At 40.4% G+C, this 20,389-nt stretch overlaps 2 protein-coding genes across 2 annotated transcripts in view; both read left to right on the top strand.

Annotated features, from left to right (window-relative positions):
- Nucleotides 1–9,529, top strand: part of LOC124556155 — a 232,562-nt gene extending 223,033 nt beyond the window's left edge. Inside the window, exon 9 of the mRNA XM_047130166.1 lies at nucleotides 9,453–9,529. Within this exon, the coding sequence (XP_046986122.1) occupies nucleotides 9,453–9,529 (77 nt within the window). The remainder of the gene's footprint in view (nucleotides 1–9,452) is intronic.
- Nucleotides 9,530–9,934: 405 nt separating this feature from the next.
- Nucleotides 9,935–20,389, top strand: part of LOC124556510 — a 48,313-nt gene continuing 37,858 nt past the window's right edge. Inside the window, exons 1-3 of the mRNA XM_047130465.1 lie at nucleotides 9,935–10,909; nucleotides 15,310–15,600; nucleotides 16,986–17,075. Of these exons, the coding sequence (XP_046986421.1) occupies nucleotides 10,903–10,909; nucleotides 15,310–15,600; nucleotides 16,986–17,075 (388 nt within the window). The 5' untranslated portion in view covers nucleotides 9,935–10,902. The remainder of the gene's footprint in view (nucleotides 10,910–15,309; nucleotides 15,601–16,985; nucleotides 17,076–20,389) is intronic.

The following is a 20,389-nucleotide window of genomic DNA, read 5'->3' as shown; positions in this document are numbered from 1 at the left end:
GCGAGAACACGTTTCGTTGGATAATTTGGCCGTTTTGCCTAAAAGAAAATGTCTCTCTTTACTTACAAGCATTAAAGCTCCTCAAATTTTGGTGGAGAAAAGTTTGCTTTGATAGGATAACATCCCATACTATTTTACATCGTTTATTGATTCAATAAACGCTTCCTGACAATGCCTAGACCCAACCACGCTCGCGTTAAAAGTCAAATTTATTCCACATTCATACTGAAGTTTGCTATTGCTATATTGCTTTTCCTAATTAATCTTTCGTGCTATGACAGTCCATGGTAGCGGTTAAAATGGTATGTGTCGCTGACGATGCTACTGACTATGAATGACCATACTGATTTCTCCACGTATTTCATATGTAACTACGCACACCCTCCACGAATAAAACTAATCATCACTCACCGTTACCCTACTGAACCCTGGCGGTAAGCTTCATTCGTGAGCCACGATTTGCATCCAACTGTACCCAGTACGGTCGTTGGCTCATCAACTCCCAGCAAACATATTGGACGCTGACCTCCTTTCCCGATCTGTCCGCTGTTTCGTCAAGGGACTCCATCACGTGCGTAAGTACATAGTTCTATATTACCACAATCTCCATATGTCCAGACCTTTCTGGAATATCGGCCCTAGTCGCAACAGAAGATGGGTCAAGTGCTAGCTCAGATGTATTTTCACAAATGGACAAGCCTTTAAACTCATTTGAAAAATCCTAGGGCCAACAGGTGATCGAATCCCAGTCATTTGGCTTTATAATCTGGTATTATCTATCTGTTTTCAGAAATGGTTTGATTTGTTTAAAAAGAGCTACACAGATTTTACAAATTCTGTTATAAGCATAGTCTTTGTCAGTACATTGATCCACTGGGCAACCGAACAGCAGTCAGAGTACATTGTGAATTTCAGGTATTGTAGTGGTTGTGGTCTTCAGTCCAGAGACTGGTTTGATGCAGCTCTCCATGCTACTCTATCAAATGGTTCAAATGGCTCTGAGCACTATGGGACTTAACTTCTGAGGTCATCAGTCCACTAGAACTTAGAACTAATTAAACCTAAGTAACTTAAGGGCATCACAAACATCCATGCCCGAGGCAGGATTCGAACCTGCGGCCGTAGCGGTCGCCCGGGTCCAGACTGTAGCGCCTAGAACCGCTCGGCCACTCCGGCCGGCGCTACTCTGTCCTGTGCAAGCTCCTTCATCTGACAGTACCTACTGCAGCCTACATCCTTCTGAATCTGTTTGTGTATTCATCTCTTGGTCTCCCTCTAAGATTTTTACCATCCATGCTGCCCTCCAATACTAAATTTGTGATCCCTTGATGCCTCAGAATATGCGCTGCCAACCGATCCCTTCTTCTAGTAAAGTTTTTCAGGTATAACTGCTGTAATCTGTAAGATACCTCAGGGGAACGTTTTATTTATGGCCATGTATAAATATTATTAAAAACAATGCCTTGTCAAAGAGTCTTTAAAATTGCTACAAAAAGCATTTTTTCATTGGACCCTAGGTTCAATAAAAAAAAACCACCAAATAAGATACTTCCACGCAGCAATAACTGTGTATCTAATCAGATGCGATTAGTAACAAAATTAAAGAGTAAGGAATACTTTTTTCTAATGGTTGGATGGCTTGACAGTACCAAAAACACACTGTTTCAATTTTTCGTTATTTTACATGCATACTATACAGTGCTGTCTTCTGGAAGATTACTTTTGCAGGACTGATATTCAGTAATGTATGTTTCGGTGCATCCACTCATAACGTAGTTGGCGATTTCGTTGCACCTAACTCAGTACTTTGGCAATGGAGGACTAATCCACTTTGCACTTAAATGACCTTGAAATCTTGAAAAGTGCAAGTGTGTGTATGGTTTGGCATCATTGTAAGGACAGCATTTGCATCAACCAAAAATGTTGTAAGCGGTAGTGAACCCTCCAATTAGATATTTCCATATCTAAATTATTCAGCAAAATGTACATATTGCCAGTACTGTAGTATTTCCACCTGAAAAATATGGAAGTTCCACCTGAACTGTGTAACCTAGCACTATTCACGACAGTGTTTATGACATGAACTAACAGTTTAAGCAGCGTCCACCCCCGGTAGCTGAGTGGTCAGCTCGACAGAATGTCTGTCCTAAGGGCTCAGGTTCGATTCCCAGCTGGGTCGGAGATTTTCTCCGCTCAGAGACTGGGTGTTGTGTTGTCCTAATGATCATCATTTCATCCCCATCGACGCGCAAGTCGTCGAAGTGGCGTCAGATCGAAAGACTTGCACCCGGCGAACGGTCTACCCGACGGGAGGCCATAGTCACACGACAATCAAAATCAGTTTAAGCAGCACTTGTGAAGTGACAGCGGAACTTCAGATTAAAGATTTCCACATCCAGACCGTTCAGTGATACTTGTCAAGTCTGACAATGTCAATTCAATGACTAAAAGTCTGCAAAAATACGTCAGCAACACAATAATCCAATTTATAAATCAATTGTCACAATCTTGAAACTTCCTGGCAGATTAAAACTGCGTGCCCGACCGAGACTCGAACTCGGGACCTTTGCCTTTCGCGGGCAAGTGCTCTACCATCTGAGCTACCGAAGCACGACTCACGCCCGGTACTCACAGCTTTACTTCTGCCAGTACCTCGTCTCCTACCTTCCAAACTTTACAGAAGCTCTCCTGCGAAACTTGCAGAACTAGCACTCCTGAAAGAAAGGATATTGCGGAGACATGGCTTAGCCACAGCCTGGGGGATGTTTCCAGAATGAGATTTTCACTCTGCAGGGCATTTAACAGTGTGATTACTAGTACGCGTACAACAAAATCAGTAGCCGGCCGGAGTGGCCGAGCGGTTCTAGGCGCTTCAGTCTGGAACCGCGCGACCGCTACGGTTGCAGGTTCGAATCCTGCCTCGGGCATGGATGTGTGTGATGTCCTTAGGTTCGTTAGGTTTAAGTAGTTTTAAGTTCTAGAGGACTGGTGACCTCAGATGTTAAGTCCCATAATGCTCAGAGCCAACAAAAGCAGTAGGCAGCAGATGGGAATAAAACCATGACGAGTTGTAAAATCTTAACGAATCTAAATGATAGAAACTTTCATAAGTCGGTGTACTGCAGTATCAAGATATGTTCACAGCAGGGACGTGTGGCGTGAAACGTACACTAGCACAGTTGGCTTGCCAGCGCACAACTGCCTGGCGGGCGGGAGGCGGCGCTATGCATTCGATCGTCGAGTGTCGGTGGCTGCTCATTGTTCTCAGTGAGGAAGTATGGAAAATATATGCGTGGGACAGCTTCTTATAAGCTTGTTTGCTAATCGGTTTTTCATATAAAGTGTACGAAAGTACATTTTAGGTAGTCCTCATTTAATGAATTTTAACTTAGATTCATTAAAATGTATTTATTTCCAATCAATCACATTTCTCCGGAGACAAAAAAAAAAAAAAAAAAAAAAAAAAAAAATACGCCTTTACCCCGGGTAGTTGTATAAAAGCGCCCTAGACGCGCTCGGATGCCCTCAAAACTAGGGCAGATGTCGGGAAAGCTGGACATATCAGAGTCCTAATCTTGAGTAATGTTAATTACGGTGCTAGAAAATAGTTCAAAATCGAGGTGCATAGCATCTGTTAGCGCTTAAATTGTTGAATATTTTTATTGGTTATTACCTTCACATTTTGTACGGAAGTAAAAAAAGAAATCTAAAAAATATTAGTGAACTGATGCTCCGCAATTCATCAGTTCAACGGGTTCCGCGCGACTTTAAACCGGACCTTCTTACCGGCTATGACGACCAGCGAATGTCAAGTCAAGTGCAGTACACACAAGGCAATTTTAAATTCAGACGAACAATACACAGTGACTGCGTTTCTCTAATTTCAAAAGTTAACGTGGCAAAACAAATAAACTTACTAATGGAAGAAATTAACTTTGTTACTGGTAGCAAAACTGATTTCTAGTTCGCGTCAGTACTTTTCGACAAAAATCCGCTTTTAAAAAAAATTGCAGATTAATTATTGGTTCTAATAATGATGGTTCACTGTTCAGTGACTATGGCAACAGAATTTTTGAAAAGGTAATGGCTCTCTGTTAAATGAATGTGGTATTTTTCCACTTCAGCTGTTTGTTATTGAAACTTTTTCTTAATTTCGTGACTAGGTTGGGCTGTTTAGACCGTCTTCTATCGTTACCGTTTGGGTTTATAACGCTATCCGCAGTCTTTATGTGAGGAGAGATTATGCAGAAACAGCGTTTGAATGTTTTTGTTTGTGAGAAGATAGTGGTCTCGCGTAAGAAGAAGAAACGTCTGCCACCACGCATCAGAATTAGACAGCAGCAGAAACGTGGCCACTCGAGACTGTGGTTCAACGTTCGGCAATTTTGCTGATCGCGGTGGTCGGGATACCACGACTGCCATGCGTATGATTTGATGGGTCCAGGAGGGCCATACTCAACGCCATACGGGCTCTCAACGGTCAGTGCTACTAGCGACCGAGAAGAGAGATACTGTTCGTTCGGCCGCGCCGCATCGTGCAGTCACGTCCCGTACCTTCAGTCAGGAGATAGGCTTGTTTATAGCAAAACAGGTATCCGCACGGTCAGTACGACGACGTCTGGAGCACTACGGGAGGACTGCTCAGTGGCCATTTTGCAGCTACACTGTTGGCGAGACAGCAGAGAGAGGTGCTCTGACGATGGTGGGCCCAACGATAACATTGGTTGTTGGAGCTGCATCGCGTAGTGTATCAGACGACTTCCGGTTTTACCCACAGCGGAACAATGGGGTGAACGCTGCGAAATTGCATACGTCATTGTTTGTCTGATGTGTGGGTTGCTAATGGATATACAGCATGATCAGATCTGTTTTGCAAATCCGGTGGTTTCGATCGCAACACGTCCATTTCAGAAGTGTGAAGACCGTTGACTGTATCCTATTTTGGGGATCTCCGTGACTTGACGCAATACCGCATGTTGCTCGTGCTGTCTGAACCTATCGTGGAGTGTAACTGATGGTGTTCGAATGTTGCCCTGGCAGGCACATTCTCCAGATCTCTCACCAATTAAAAACATTGGGTCATGGGTTGCTGAGATATTGGTAGGCCACAACTCACTCACAACTGCGACTGATGAAGTGTGGCGTAAGGTTGAAGCATAATGAAATTACATATCCTCATCCAAACTCAGCCCGACTCTATTCTTATCCAGTTAGAGCCGCTTGCGGTGGCAGAGGTAGTGATCCGTTTATTAAATTAAATCACCTGCACAATTTAATCTTGTGCTCTTCCTTCAGTACTGTAAATACATAACAAATAAAATTGTTTTATCAGAACCCTTCCTAGTGACACAATTTTAACGGTCAACAGTGTAGAAAGCTTCAAAAATTCACTGAATTCGAACGTTAAAGCCCAAATCAGATCGTACGAAAATATACCAAGTATAAGGGCAGTTTATGGAGTAAATTTCATTGCCTTATTATCTAATGGAATAAAAACGCATACTTTGCCAATAACATATACAGCCATGTCCTATCACATACCATATGGGCTCGGCGACACAGCACAGTGATTAAGATACTGGCCTCACAGTCATCTGGAGCGGTATTCAAGTCGCCATGTTGCATGCAGATTTAAGTTTTCCACCATTTCTCGAAATCGCTTCAGCCAAATACCGACATAGTTTCGATGAATGAACCACCATGCCGCTTTCATTCACCTGTAAACTTTGGAAATTTGTGGCAAGGTCTTACGGGACCAAACTGCTGAGGTCATCGGTCCCTATGCTTACGCACTACTAAATCTAGCTTTACCTAACTTACGCTAAGGACAACACACACACCCATGCCCGAGGGAGGACTCGAACCTTCGACGGGGGGAGCGGAGTGGACCGTAACAAGGCGCCCTAGACCACGTGGCTACCCCGCGCGGCCATTCACCTGTCTTGGCTAGTCCCTCCTTTTGTTTCGTCTGCAATAGCATCGTCGTTACCTGAATGTTAAACTTGACAGTTCCTACCTCCCAGGTCTGTGTGCATCCCTAAAAAGGTACACATGTCACTGCGGGATGTCATCCTCATAGACAGCAGCTGTCATAGTTCTCCTAGAAAACGCTTAAAGTCACGTATGTGCTCTAACACTCTGCCCTCAACGAGGACATTAACATCGCAATTTCGATCCCTTTCCATAAAATAGGCATGTGTTGTAACGTGCCCTTGGTGTGCACCAGATCAATAAATGGTGACGACTATCCTCCAAGCAATATTGGTCTATGGGGGACATTCACCTTGGCTTCCACCTGACCTGTGGTAATAGTGGAAGGCACGATCACTGCTGTGGGCTACGAGAAAGTTACTGCAAAACATCCGTGTCGTTTCATGCTTGATGTTTTCCCCGGGCGACATAGGTATCTTCCAGCAGAAAGGCCGGAATCGTGCTACAGTGGTTTGAGGTGCACGATATTCAACTCACTATGATGTCTTAGCCACCAAATTCGCTTGATCTAAACCCGAATAAACGCTTCTGAAACGCTATCTGGCGCCAGCTCACCAGTCACCGACCAGTAGTTTATGGGAATTGCATGAGATGTGCATAGACATGTGGTATCACATACCTACTAAGAACTGGTCGAAACCATTCCACGCAGAACCGCTGCTTGTATTGCGTTCCAAATGTGAATGAAGAAGCTATTTGAGTGGTGGTCATAATGGTTTGGCTTATCAGCGAATGTACGCTGTGAAATCCTGCGTCTCTACCTTGTAATAGTGTGTGCTAAATGCAAGCAACACGAAATCAGAAATATCATACTAAAGATCTTTGCTCGTACAGACTGTTGCAGGCGCCGTAAGCAGACTCGTATTGGTATGCTACAGATGTCACACGTTTCTTCCGTCTTTTATCGCTAAGATTTAGTCTGCTCATTGTTGCCATGACGAACTTTTTTAATCGTTTCTCGAAGATTTCTTAACTTAAACACGTTTAAGACCAGCTGGTTGCAAACTACGAGAGCTATTCGGAAAGTAAAGTTTTTGCGGTTTCGAGATCGAAACCACAATGAAAATTAAATATGTTTTATCTGCAACAGTTAGCTACACTTTCCATCTACTTCTCCACATAGTCGCATTCAGACTGAGACATTTGTCGTGGCATTGTAGCATCTTTCCAGTAACTTTGTAATAGAATGCAGCTGGCTGTACTTTGCACCAATTCTCTACAGTGATCTGCAGCCTGCTGTCTGTGCTAAAATGTTGTCTTCATTGTCAGCGGTTCATGTGAGCAGAGATGAAAATCAGAGAGAGCCAAGTCCTGCCAGTATGGTGGGTGATCGAACACTTCCCATCTAAAACTCTGTAGACGCGTCCTCATTGCCCCTGCAGTGTGCGGCCCAGAATTGTCATGAAAAAGGAGATGCATGATAGTTACGTTGTGTGGGTTGCATGGAATCAGGCGAAATTCTCACACGCACTCATACACACATCAAAAAAAGTTTTGCATCACCTCGGTTCCGAGAGTTCCGGAACCTGTACAAAAAATTGGAATAGGGATCAACATAAACATCATTTCCGCTCTTTTTATTGCTCATGAAAACCACACATTGCATGTTGTACCACCATACAGCGAGACCTTCAGAGGTGGTGGACCAGATTGCTGTACACACTGGTACCTCTATTACACAGTAATACGTCCTCCCGCATTGATGAATGCCTGTATTCGCTGTGGCATACTGTCCACAAGTTCATCAAGGCACTGTTGGTCCAGATTGTCCCACTCCTCAACGACGATTCGGCGTAGATCCCTCAGAGTGGATCACGTCATCCATAAACAGTCCTTTTCAATCTGGCCCAGGCATGTTCGATAGGGTTCATGTCTGGAGAAAATGCTGGCCACTCTAGTCGAGCGATGTCGTTATCCTGAAGGAAGTCATTCACAAGATGTGCACGATGGGGGCACGAGTTGTCACCCATGGCGGCGAATGCCTCGCCAATATGCTGCCGATATGGTTGCACTATCGGCCAAAGGATGACATTCAAGTATCGTACAGCCGCTACGGCGCCTTCCATGACCACCAGCGGCGTACATCGGCCCCACATAATGCCACCCCAAAACATCAGGGAACCTCCACCTTGCTGCACTCGCTGGACAGTTTGTCTAAGGCGTTCAGCCTGACCGACTTGCCTCCAAACACGTCTCCGACGATTGTCTGGTTGAAGGCATATGCGACACTCATCGGTGAGCAGAACGTGATGCCTATCCTGAGCGGTCCATTCGGCATGTTGTTGGGCCCCTCTATACCGTGCTGCATGGTGTTTTGGTAGCAAAGATGGACCTCGCCATGGACGTCGGGAGTGGAGTTGCACTTCATGCAGCCTATTGCGCACTGTTTGAGTTGTAACACGACCTCCTCTGGCTGCACGGAAAGCATTATTCTACATGGTGGCGTTTCTGTCAGGGTTCCTCCGAGCCATAGTTCGTAGATAGCGGTCATCCACTGCAGTAGTAGCCCTTGGGAGGCCTGAGCGAGGCATGTCATCTGTATCTCCTCCATGTCCGAACAACATCGCTTTGGTTCACCTCGAGACGCCAGGACACTTCCCTTGTTGAGAGCCCTTCCTGGCACAGAGTGACAATCTGGACGCGATCGAACCGTGGTATTGTCCGTCTAGGCATGGTTGAACTACAGACAACACAAGCCGTGTACTACCTCCTTGGTGGAATGACTGGAACTGATCGGCTGTCGGACCCCCTCCGTCTAATAGGTGCTGCTCATTCATGGTTATGGCTTTCGTCGGTTTTAGGACCTTTCTTTGCAAATAGCCCTCGTATATCCTTTCTAGATTCCCAAAAAAAGACAGGAATCGGCAACGTGATGCGATTATAGCGATAATCGTCACCAAAGGAAACCTTTTTATCAAGGAGACTAGAGGATTGTGTATTGGTAAACAGTATACTATTATTTGTAAGACGAGCTGATTAGAGCTGTGGTCAAAGGTCAGATCTATCGTCAATAACGACGTTTGTAACAGGTATACTCCTCCAGAATCTGAGCTCTTGTATTTCCTTTGCAAACTGCTCCACAACTTGCCGACGTTTGAATGAATTATGGCCCTGGCATAAGGCAACTGTTGATGCTGGAATTTAATATAAAGAAACTAACTGAAAATGTGCGGTTTCCCATTCTTCTTCGCTGTCGATTTTAACAGAAAACAGGAAAGTTGTTTATTTATGGCTTATCGGCTCGTCGACGTTTTCAACAGTAATTTTGTGTAGTCTCAATTTTATTTCAGCAGAAAAATGATTAAAAAGTTTTGTTATGGTCCATTTCGTTCACGTTTTTCTAAGTGCTACGTAATGTAACATCTTGTTCGCTCTCTTTAAGATTTCTGTAGACTTGTTCGATCTCTTTATGATTTCTGTAGACGCAGCTTTCACTTCAAACTATTATTTTTCATTTTCAGATGCCTCGGAATCTTCTGATGACGACGTTGTTCCAGTCAATGGTAAGTACCATTTAGCTTCGTGCGCTATTATTTAGTTCAGCATATGTCCTACCGTAAGAAAAACATTTATTCAATGAGGAAAAAAATACACACAGAAATAGTACACAGTGGAATGCCCAGGTGCAACAGTAAGACGGTTCTCAAAACGAAATAGAAAGAGTCCATAAGTTCGTTTGATAGTCGTGTTGAACATACTATGACTCTGCAGGCCAAAAATTAACGAGGTGGAATGTTAGGTGCAACTTATGTAGTTGTCGGAACAAAATAGAAATAAGCCGTGACTTCGACTGAATAAATTACTATCACAGTAAATAAAGTTCATGAGATTGACTCAAACCGTACACCAAGGACGTTGCTTTTATTGCCGGACAATCAGAGTAAGCAATACATGTGCCCTTGTTCTTTTTTACGTGCAAATATTCCCCTGGCCGAGAGGGCTGTAACGTTAGGCGACGATAGAACGGTTACTCAGGTACACTAGCTATGTGTTTACATCTTTCTTCGCGATTAAATCCTTCCACCTTTATGAATAACACAGCATCAATGGATACTCAGTAGGAGCCAGACTACTCCTAGGAAAAAACGCGGCCTTCACATTTCTCTTGTTGGTGGCGGTGCATTACATAGGTCATTTCCACGTATTGTCCTCAGAATGTTGCTTCATTTTAGGCAATAAAAGCTTATCTCCAACGGATTTAGGCGATGTGTCTTAGACTTATTTACGAAGGACAACTGTTAGGTGAAATACCCCATACCTCAGAAGCTGGGTTCATTAATTTACAGAGTCTCATAAATTTATTATATCTGAGACTAGGACGTCCACTTACACATGTGGATTGTAAGTTCTCTATACCTGCTTAAGGAATAGTCAAAGTCAACGGCATCCTGATCGAAATATGACTGTTTCATGAACTAGTAATAGAGTTTACCCAAGACGTGATACAGTGTTCTATGTGATTTGCTTCGTATCTTAGGCAACGTATTTAGTTTTACAGAGTCTGTGTTAGATTGTAAATTTGTTTTATACAACTATTTGTTTCGCCCAAAATATTTATAAAATATTATCTTCTGACATCCGTATCATGTAACTAAACAATTTTCAAAATTTTGGAAATTGTACAAGATGACTTTTGAACGTTTTTCACCAAGGAACCCATTAGATAGTGAGAAATGGAGTAACTTCAGCATGTAGAGGTATTTTACCGCGTTTCTCTTTGATAGCTACATCTCCATCTATTGATGCCGTGTTACTCATACAGTTGGAGGGATTTAATCGCAAAGAAAGATGTAAACACACAGCTAGTATGCCGGAGTAACTGTTCTGAGGTCTGCTTACTGTGCTTTAGACGCAATCTGTACGGACATACTTACAGATCGTCTTCAACTGGTTTGATAACAACCCGTCGTCATGGAAAGTAAGTAACTCATCTGCTGATAGGCAGTTGAACAGTTGAAGTAGAAACGTTTTAAGAGCCAAATCCAACATTTGTCAGGAGAATGAAAGAAACAACGCATCTCTGTATATAACTGACTTGTATCCAGAAAAGAAGGTATTCTTCTGCTGCCACGGAATTATGTTGTTCGTCATAGCACCACTGACTGGTTCAAAGAGGCAATATGAAAGTTTTTACAAGTTGAAGCTTGCAAAGGAGAAAACAGCAACTAGTCATTTTTAATAATGCTGTTTATTTATAGGCCGTTACTGTTTTAGAACCGACAGGTTCGTCTTAAGACAGCTGGTCACACATATATTACATTAGTTGTTGAAAGTTTTTTCAACTAATGCAAACAACGATAAATGCAATATAAAAGTGAACAGCTGTCGGAAAACGAACATGTCAGCTCGAAACCGTTAATGAAGCTATTTACATAGATGAACAGTTTTATCAACAGTGGCTGGTTGGTACTTTCTTCTTTGTGAGAATCAGCTTGGCATTTCGTACATGGGCACTGTCGCAAAAATGTCAGTTTTTGACAAAATAGCAGGAAGAAAGTTTTTGTTCATAGTCCTATTAATACTAAGACACCACGTTTTATTTGGGATAAGAAAAGCACTGAAATACAGCATTAGTTTTTATACTTGTGGAACACCAGAGGGAAGCACAATAAGCAACAGAATACCGAGAACACACGAGCCAGAAATGGCGTTTTGCGGAAAACGTGGCACTGAGAACATTTTTCATCTCTCTCTCTCTCTCTCTCTCTCTCTCTCTCTCTCTGTGTGTGTGTGTGTGTGTGTGTGTGTGTGTGTGTGTGTGTGTGTGTGTGTGTGTGTGTGTGTGGAGAAGCTCACGAGAATGACAGTGCAGCCCCTTCACCTGCACAAGGAGAGATACCCTAACATGCGACTTCCTAGCAAACTAGTGTTCACCAATGTTGATCATTGACAGAAGGAAACAAGAGAGTTGTGTCAGGTGGTAAACGTGAGACAGGTACAAGAAAAATTATGCGAACCTGCAAGTTTGTAGATGACTTTTGCCAAAATCTGCGAGCCCAAGAGCAATCACATATACAATTTCCCATTGCAAAGACGTATGAAGTGTATCAAGCTTGTGATGTTTGTGATATGGATGGTGAATTGTCAACTTCGATTTATTGGGAGAATTCTGAGAAAGTGTGTTTCATCTGTAACAGAGACCGCAAATAAGACACTGGTGCGACCTGTTCTTGGTACTGCTTGAGTGTCTGGAATCTGCACCAGGTTGAATTAAATGAAGAGATTAAAGCAGTTCAGAGGCAGGTTGCCAGATTTGTTACCGATAGATGCAAGTATTATTGAGATGTTTCAGGTACTCCAATGGCAATCCCTGAAGGGAAGGCGAAGTTCTTTTCGAGGAACAGTATTGAGAAAATGTAAGAGAACCAGCAATTGAAGCTGACTCCGGAATGATTCTACTGTCACCAAAATACATGTCACATAAGGACCATGAACATGAGATATTAGGTTCATACGGAGGCATATAGATAATCGTTTTTCCCTTGCTTTGTTTGCTAGTGGAACAGGAAAGAAAATGACCAGTAGTGGTACAGGATACCCTCCACCCCACATCATATGGTGGCCTGCAGAGTATGTTTGTGTACCTCCTTTTACTCGGCTTAGTGAAGCAACTCAATGTGGCATGGACTCGGCAAGTCATTGGAAGTCCCCTGAAGAAATACTGAGCCTTGTTGCCTCTACAGCAATCTATAATTGTGAAATTGTTGCTGATGCAGGATTTTGTGGATGAACTGACCACTCAATTATGTCTCATAAATGTTCAATGAGATTCATATTGGGCAATGTGGGTGGCCATATCATTCGCTCAAATCCAGTCTTATAAAAGTTTCCAAAAACACACACACACACACACACACACACACACACACACACACACACGTGTTTCCAACAAACACAGAGTTCAGATGTAATTGGCATTCTTTAAACTGCATAACCAACTTTTGTAATAATTTGAAATTTTGTGAGATATAACTTTCATGCTGCGTCCATCCGTGGGTAGTGAAGCTGGTTTCTGAAATGCTATTTTTAGAGAATAGGTTATACACATTTTGGTGTTGGAGTATTTTCACCATACTTAATTAAAATATCTACACAATTATTATTAACCAAATTGTTTGACTTGGTTTTATTTAATGTTTGAAATCATTGTTTTATGTTTCAAATTCCTTCTTTATTTTTGTTATTTAGTTTACCTTTTCACACATGTGATATGTGTATTTTGTTAATTCAAAATAATAAGTATTTAATTGTTATCATAAAAAAACATTAAAATATAGATCATGTGTATGGGAATGCTTAAAACATACCTTTTTTTACACCACGCACATAAAGTGAATGACATTTCTTCACATGTGGGACAACACAATAAAAAAAAAATTCTGCAGGGTTCTCAAACTATTGCAGCAGATCTTCTAACTATCTTAAATTGTATGAGGCACATTTCAGTACATTAGAAAACCTCAGCAAAGAGACTATTATGTTCTAGTGTCTGCAGCTTGATTACCATATTTCATGGACTATAAGATGCTGTGGACTATAAGACACACCTTAATTTTTAAACAGTTTTTTTTAGAATAACAACATTTTTGCCGTTTTTGTTATTAGATAGCAAAGGCAGATGAAGAAAGTTTATAAGACTGTGACCTATAAAATTGTCACCTTTTAGTTTTGGCTGTTTTGCATTCAGTCCTCTTTTTTCCAGTTCTTCTTTACCAGCCCACAAATTGCAAATCATTTTCTCTGTCGGTGGAGGACCAAAATGCCAATCAACTGCTATGTTTCCATGTTATTCTGTGTATGCTGTTACTTTCAAATTATAGTCCACATCATACTAATACCTTTTATTTTTTCCTTTAAGAAACTAGCTACTAAAAAAAACATTGTACAATTGCCCATAACACACATCACTTTATAGTTCACTGGCACCGCAGACTGCAACGACACATCACGAGTTTGGCAGTGTCCTGTGTTTGTGGTGGTGGGGTGGGGGACAGACAGTGTTAGTAAGCTTGTGAATCCTCATGACTCACGTTAGTTGCAGTGGTGCACTGCTGCTGACAGTTGAATCCAATGTTGCCAGATAGAGATAAGTTTCTGATGGCATTGAATATATATCAATTTTTAATATTGGAGGGAATTTTAAATCAAACACTGGATGTCTTTATATTAATTTCGAGCAAGTGCCCATTGACATCATCATCATTCAGCAGAACTCGATCTGAAAATTCTTCAAATATTGTAAGCTGTATGTGGCGGTACCTGTTCTGTTGAGCCTTTTGGGATCACCAGATGAAAAAGTTCTTTTTCCTTAGGTACAATGCTCAAAATGGTTCTTTTGCACTGACCACCCCAAGAATCTAACAATAATATTGATTTTTCTCTTGCTCTGGTAGAGAAAACTTATGTCAAATGTATTTTGGCATGGTTAGGCATTAGTTTATCAGATTTTGATGCTGTTACAAGAACATTTGCAACTTCAAAAGGAGATTCTTCAATCATAAATCTACACTCTGCATTAGTTTCTCTTAAAACTGTGAAAATGGGGTCAGCAATCTGCCACCAGCAAAGATTGTGGGCTGAGTAACTGGGAGCCTGGCAGTTACTTGCACGACACACATGCAGTACAGAAATCAAATGCTACTTGAATCTCCTACTGTAGCTGGTTTTTCCTTGCTTCGCATACTTTTTCTCATCCTGGATGAATGTACTGAGAGTCTATTTGGCTGCCCTTCTCATTCCTTTTAAAACATATCTATTGCTTTGATACATCTAGGATGGTGCCTAATGATATACTAATTTAGTCCCTTAGACTAATCAGTTCCATTATTCATAAGTGACTACTATCAGCTCCTCCTTTCCTAACTGTTCTTCTTAAAACATCCTAAATACATTCTGTGAGTCAAGCAGCCTTTGTATACCTTTTGCCAGTTTCCTGTTGAGAATAATGGAATTATAACACAGTTTGTATATCAGCACAGTTTACTTCCTGTAGGTATCAAAAACAGCATGCAATGGTTGTCCCCCATTGAACATTAGATAGGGTAAAATTAAGTACAGTATTAATTATGCTCAGTGATTTGATGACTTCAAACCTGACAACATGTTAAAAGTTAATTTTAAGCATTCTGGCACTGTTCAGACTCTTTTGAGATACACCATGGATTTCAAGTGCCACACTGTGATGTTTTCTGATCATTTCCATAGAAGATCTTATTATGACTAGTATGGAATTACTGCTTTACACAAGTGATTATAATTTCTTGTTAATGTTCTGAAGGTGCCCTAGCTACTTTTGATCTGAATTACTGTTTTTTCCAGAGCCATCTGATGATGAGAGAAGTGAAAATAATGGAGAGCAAGCAGACAATAATGCTGAAGTGAACCATTTCGAAGAAATAATAATAATAAATGATGATGATGAAGATGCTGAAGAGCAACAGAACATTATTTATGATGATGTAGGTGTCAACCAGCCAGAGAACATTGTTCAAGATTATGTGGATGTAAATCAGCAACAGTATTATGTTGATAATAACCAAGGCATAAACCAGGAGGAGTACTTTGTTAATCAAGATATAAACGAAGACCAAATGCATGCAAACTGGAATGGTAAGTGCTTGGAATATCATCACTAACTGTTATTTAATGACTGTGTTGTCACAAACTGTTTTTATGGTTTAATTCTTCCCGTTACGTTGATTCATTGTTTTGGGGGAGGGGACCAAATAGCGAGGTCGTCAGTACCATCTCATTATGTAATTCCTCCTATTATGATATGAGAAATGGAGTAGACTGACATTATTTATCATTTGTTGAGAAACTCCTACCCTGCCACTTCAAAGCAGCTTCATTTCGAACTTACTGATTGTCTTGGAAGTGTGTTATCCAATTTTATTCCCAGGTCATAGCCACTGCAGTCTGCCCCTTTCATGTTATGTCTTAGCAGGCTCCTTGTGTTAAAATATGTGTATCCTCTGTTTACATCATTTACTGCATGTATTTTAAAATTAGTTGCACAATTTAGGAAATTTATAGTGATAGTAATATGAGAAATATCTTTTACTTGAACTTGCATAGCTAATTATAACTGAAATTGCTTAGAATCCTTACTACCTTTTAATTAAATATTTGGTTATCTGTAATATGTTTGGTTACAGAGCATCTTCATACAATGATTCTTAAGCAAGTGTCTGAGCAAGTGGTTTAGTGATGTAGGCATCTGAGTTTTATTTGGGAGGAGCTGAGTTCAAATCTGCATCTGGCATGCAGCCTACTTTTTCATGTTTTCTCTACATCACTTACATGTGTGCAGACAACAGCACCTGACAGGATGCACAACCATCTAGAAAATTATTATTTTACTGCACCAAAATGTTGTCGAGTGAAGTAAGCCACACAACCTATTTGTTTGATGAGAAGATTACCTTTGTAGACTGGTAGACTTTTCAGCTTTGAGCAGAACATTACTATTTGCATGGGGAGGAACAGACTGACAGTTAGAGAAGGAAATAGCAAATGACTGTAAGAGGGGCAGGAGTAGATGGACGGAGAGTGAGGAATGGAGTGTGTGGACAGAGAGAGGGGGTAGGAGATGAACAGAGAGGTGGGAGGAGGAGATCGACAGAGAGAGAGGGAAGGAGATGGACTAATAGAATTGAATAAACACATACCCAAGCAACACCAGATACTTAGCTAGTATTTCTAAAAATGATACTTCTACCTACAAATATGTTTCATTGAATGCATCCTTAAAATATTATTCAAGTTACTGCTATAAATGCACCACACCCACTTCCCATTTGCCTATCCTTTTGGCATACATATAAATTTACCCTGAAATAAATAGATGAAGCCTGAAGAACTTGAAAGTGAGATTTTATTTTAATCAACCTTGCCATAACATATCTGTAAAAATGAGGTGCATCACAAGTCACACACAAATGTTTCTAGGTGGCTTGGATATGACTTCAAAAGAAAATAACTATATTTTTCAGAGCAAGATCAGTACATGGAAGAAGACATCGGAGGAATACCACTTCATGATGAGGAAATGTTTGAAGAGGCAGATGAGGACTCAGATGATGGTAAGAACTATCAAACACTACTGCTTACTAAATTTCTTTCTTTGTCTCCTGGATCTTAATTGTGAGAAAGTAACTGTATCATAGAAAGCAACTTACAGTTAACCAGCATTGTCACTACATTAATTTACAATCTAAATGTATAATAAAACTCTTCAGTCACATTTTAGACATGGCTGAATTAACAAACCATAAGATAAGCACAAAAATTTTAAGTAATAAATGATTATCTAGAATGATACATGATTGATAAAACTTGTTCTCAGTTGTATTAAATTTTATTTTCCTATGAAAGGAGAGCACAATCAGGTTTCAGGACAACAGTCAGATCCTCTGATGCACCTGAAAAATTATAACAAAATGTGATGACTATGAATATTGTTGAACTGTAAGGAAACCTATAGAACTTATAGTAAAATTGTAAAGAGAATACCATAATATGTACAACATATTAATATGAGTAAAATAAAATGGGTAATATAGTTATTCTCTGGTACATGGCGTGCAAGCAGGAAATTCTTAGACTTTGGTAATGTATATGGTCATCAAATGTAGTTGTACTTTTTCGGATGCTTGTGATGATAAAACTATGTTCCTGAAATCCAGTTTTGCCTCCTTTTAACAGAAAATAAAATTAAATACAACTGCATGTGGATATTATCAATCATGAATGACCTATGCAACAGTTGTAGATGTCCTACCAAGAGAAGCAAGTGTATAAAATTGTAGTTCTTCATGCAAATATATCTCACTGCAATATCCCTAACAATGTAAACATTGTGTAACTAAATTCACTTTGATATACATTTACAGAGCCACTTATTTCTAGTCTCTTTCCACACTTCTTTATGATTTATGAATTTGATACTTCTTGTTGATGAAAAAGGCAGTTACTGCTTTTGTACGTGCTGACTGTTCAGGAACAGATATTCTGAAAAGTTTAAAGATGACTTGTGAAGTGCTCTGTGAATGAATGAATGAATGAATGCAGTTGACTTTCCTTGTTGAAAGCCCACAGCAAATGCACAAGAAATGCGCAGAAATGTTGTAAAATTACTTCCTACATAGTTTTACCACATTTATTGAACTGTACTGTAAAATTTTCTACTGCATGAAAGTTTCAAATGGGTTATCATCGTAACCAGACATTCTCCAAAGGATCAACATTACTATATTACACAGCCACCCAACCATTTAAGTGTTCTATGAAATTTGAGACACAACTCAATTTCTTCATTCTTGACAGCAGTGGTTCCTAAATAAAACTAATGTTACATCATAATACATAAGAATAAATAAGGTGCATAACACAATAAAACATCACAATTAATACACTCTAAGACAAAAAAATGAGACACCAAGAAGGAATTACCTGAATGAGACAAAAGTCAGTAGATGCGATGTACATGTACAGACAAACAAATGATTAGAACTTCAGAAAAATGGATGGATTATTCAAGAGAAAGAACTTGACAAATTGAGCAAGCCAGTAACGTACTGGTCCACCTCTGTCTCTTATGCAAACAGTTTATTGACTTGGTGTTGATTGATAGAGTTGTTGGATGTCCTCCTAGGATATATCATGCCAAATTCTGCCCACTTGGAATGTCCAGTTGTTAAAATCCCGAGATGCTTGGAGGGCTCTGCCTATAATTTTCCAAATGTCCTCAATTGGGAAGAGATCTGGTGACCTTGCTGGCCAAGGTATGGTTTGGTGAGCACGAAAATAAACTTTAGAAACTCTCACCGTGTATGATCAGACATTATCTTGCTACAATGTAAGCCCAGGATGGTTTGCCATGAAGGGCAACAAAACAGGGCATAGAATATCACTAACTTAAGATTGTGCTGCCATGGATGACAACCAAAGGATCCTGCCATGAAGAGGAATGGCCCCCAGATCTTCACTCCTGGTTGTAAGGCAGTATGGCAGGTGACAATCAGGTTGGTATCCTACTGCTGTCGAGGACACCTCCAGACATGTCTTTGTCCTGGAATCTCATTGACTGGAGTATAATTGTCTTCAGTGATGAGTCCCACTTCGAACTGATTCCTGATGACCAGTGAAGATGCATTTGGAGATTCCCCGAACAGTGGTGGGATATCAATGTGACTGTCGCCCACCCCCCTTATGGCCTGACAACCACAGGTGATGGTCTGGGTCGCCATTTATTTTCATAGCATGACCTGTCTGGTTGTCATCCATAGCACCCTTACAACACAGCAGTACATCAGTGATATTCGTTACCATTCACCATAAGCCATCCTGGGCTTACATTTCAACAAGATAATACCCACCCACACACTGAAAGAGTTTCTACTGCTTCTATTCATGCTTGCCAAACCTTACCTTGGCCAGAAAGGTCACCACATCTCTCTCCAGTTGAGAATATTTGGGGCATTATGGACCGGGCTCTACAACCAGCTCGAGATTTTGACAATGTACTATGCCATTTGGGCAGGATTCAGCACTATATCCCTAAGGATGATATCCAACAACTTTGTCAATCAATGTCAAGCTGAATAACTGCTTGTGTGAAGCCTGGAGGTGAACCAACACTGTATTGACTTGTTGAATTTATGAAGCTCTTTCTTGTGAATAAATCATTTAATTTTTCTGAAATCGCAATTTTTTGTTTGTCTGTACATGTACTTCACATCTACTGATTTATGTACAATTTAGATAAGTCCTTCATGGTTGATTTCCTTTTTTTTTTTTCTTTCTTCTTCTTTTTTTATCTTATAAGTGTATTTACATGTACTCTACAAGACATTAATATTTAAAATGTCATATTAAAAAACCAGTATATCTTTTACACTGGAAGTAATTCATATTTATGCTTGCTCTAATGGGACATCCAGTTACATAATAAATCTACAACCATGTACACTCTATTAAGCTAAAAAATTGCTAACTGAATAGAATGAATTTTACAACAGCTAAATTTTCAATTTTCCCTTTAACTTTAGTTTTTCAAGAGAGAAACTTTTGATGCATGTAGGTAGAGCATTGAAAACTTTTAAGCCTGAATAATGCACTCCTTTCTGTGCAACAGCTAAGTTTGTCTGGTTACTATGTAATACCTGTTTTGACCTCATATTCTGACAATGATATGCAGTATTAGATTTGAAAACAGAGTGAAATATACAAGAGGGAAGATACAGGGTGTTTCAAAAATGACCGGTATATTTGAAACGGCAATAAAAACTAAACGAGCAGCGATAGAAATACACCGTTTGTTGCAATATGCTTGGGACATCAGTACATTTTCAGGCGGACAAACTTTCGAAATTACAGTAGTTACAATTTTCAACAA

This window comes from Schistocerca americana, chromosome X (genome assembly GCF_021461395.2).
Source record: "Schistocerca americana isolate TAMUIC-IGC-003095 chromosome X, iqSchAmer2.1, whole genome shotgun sequence".
In the NCBI taxonomy this organism is placed as follows: Eukaryota; Metazoa; Arthropoda; class Insecta; order Orthoptera; family Acrididae; genus Schistocerca; species Schistocerca americana.
This window is presented reverse-complemented; position numbering and strand designations above follow the sequence as displayed.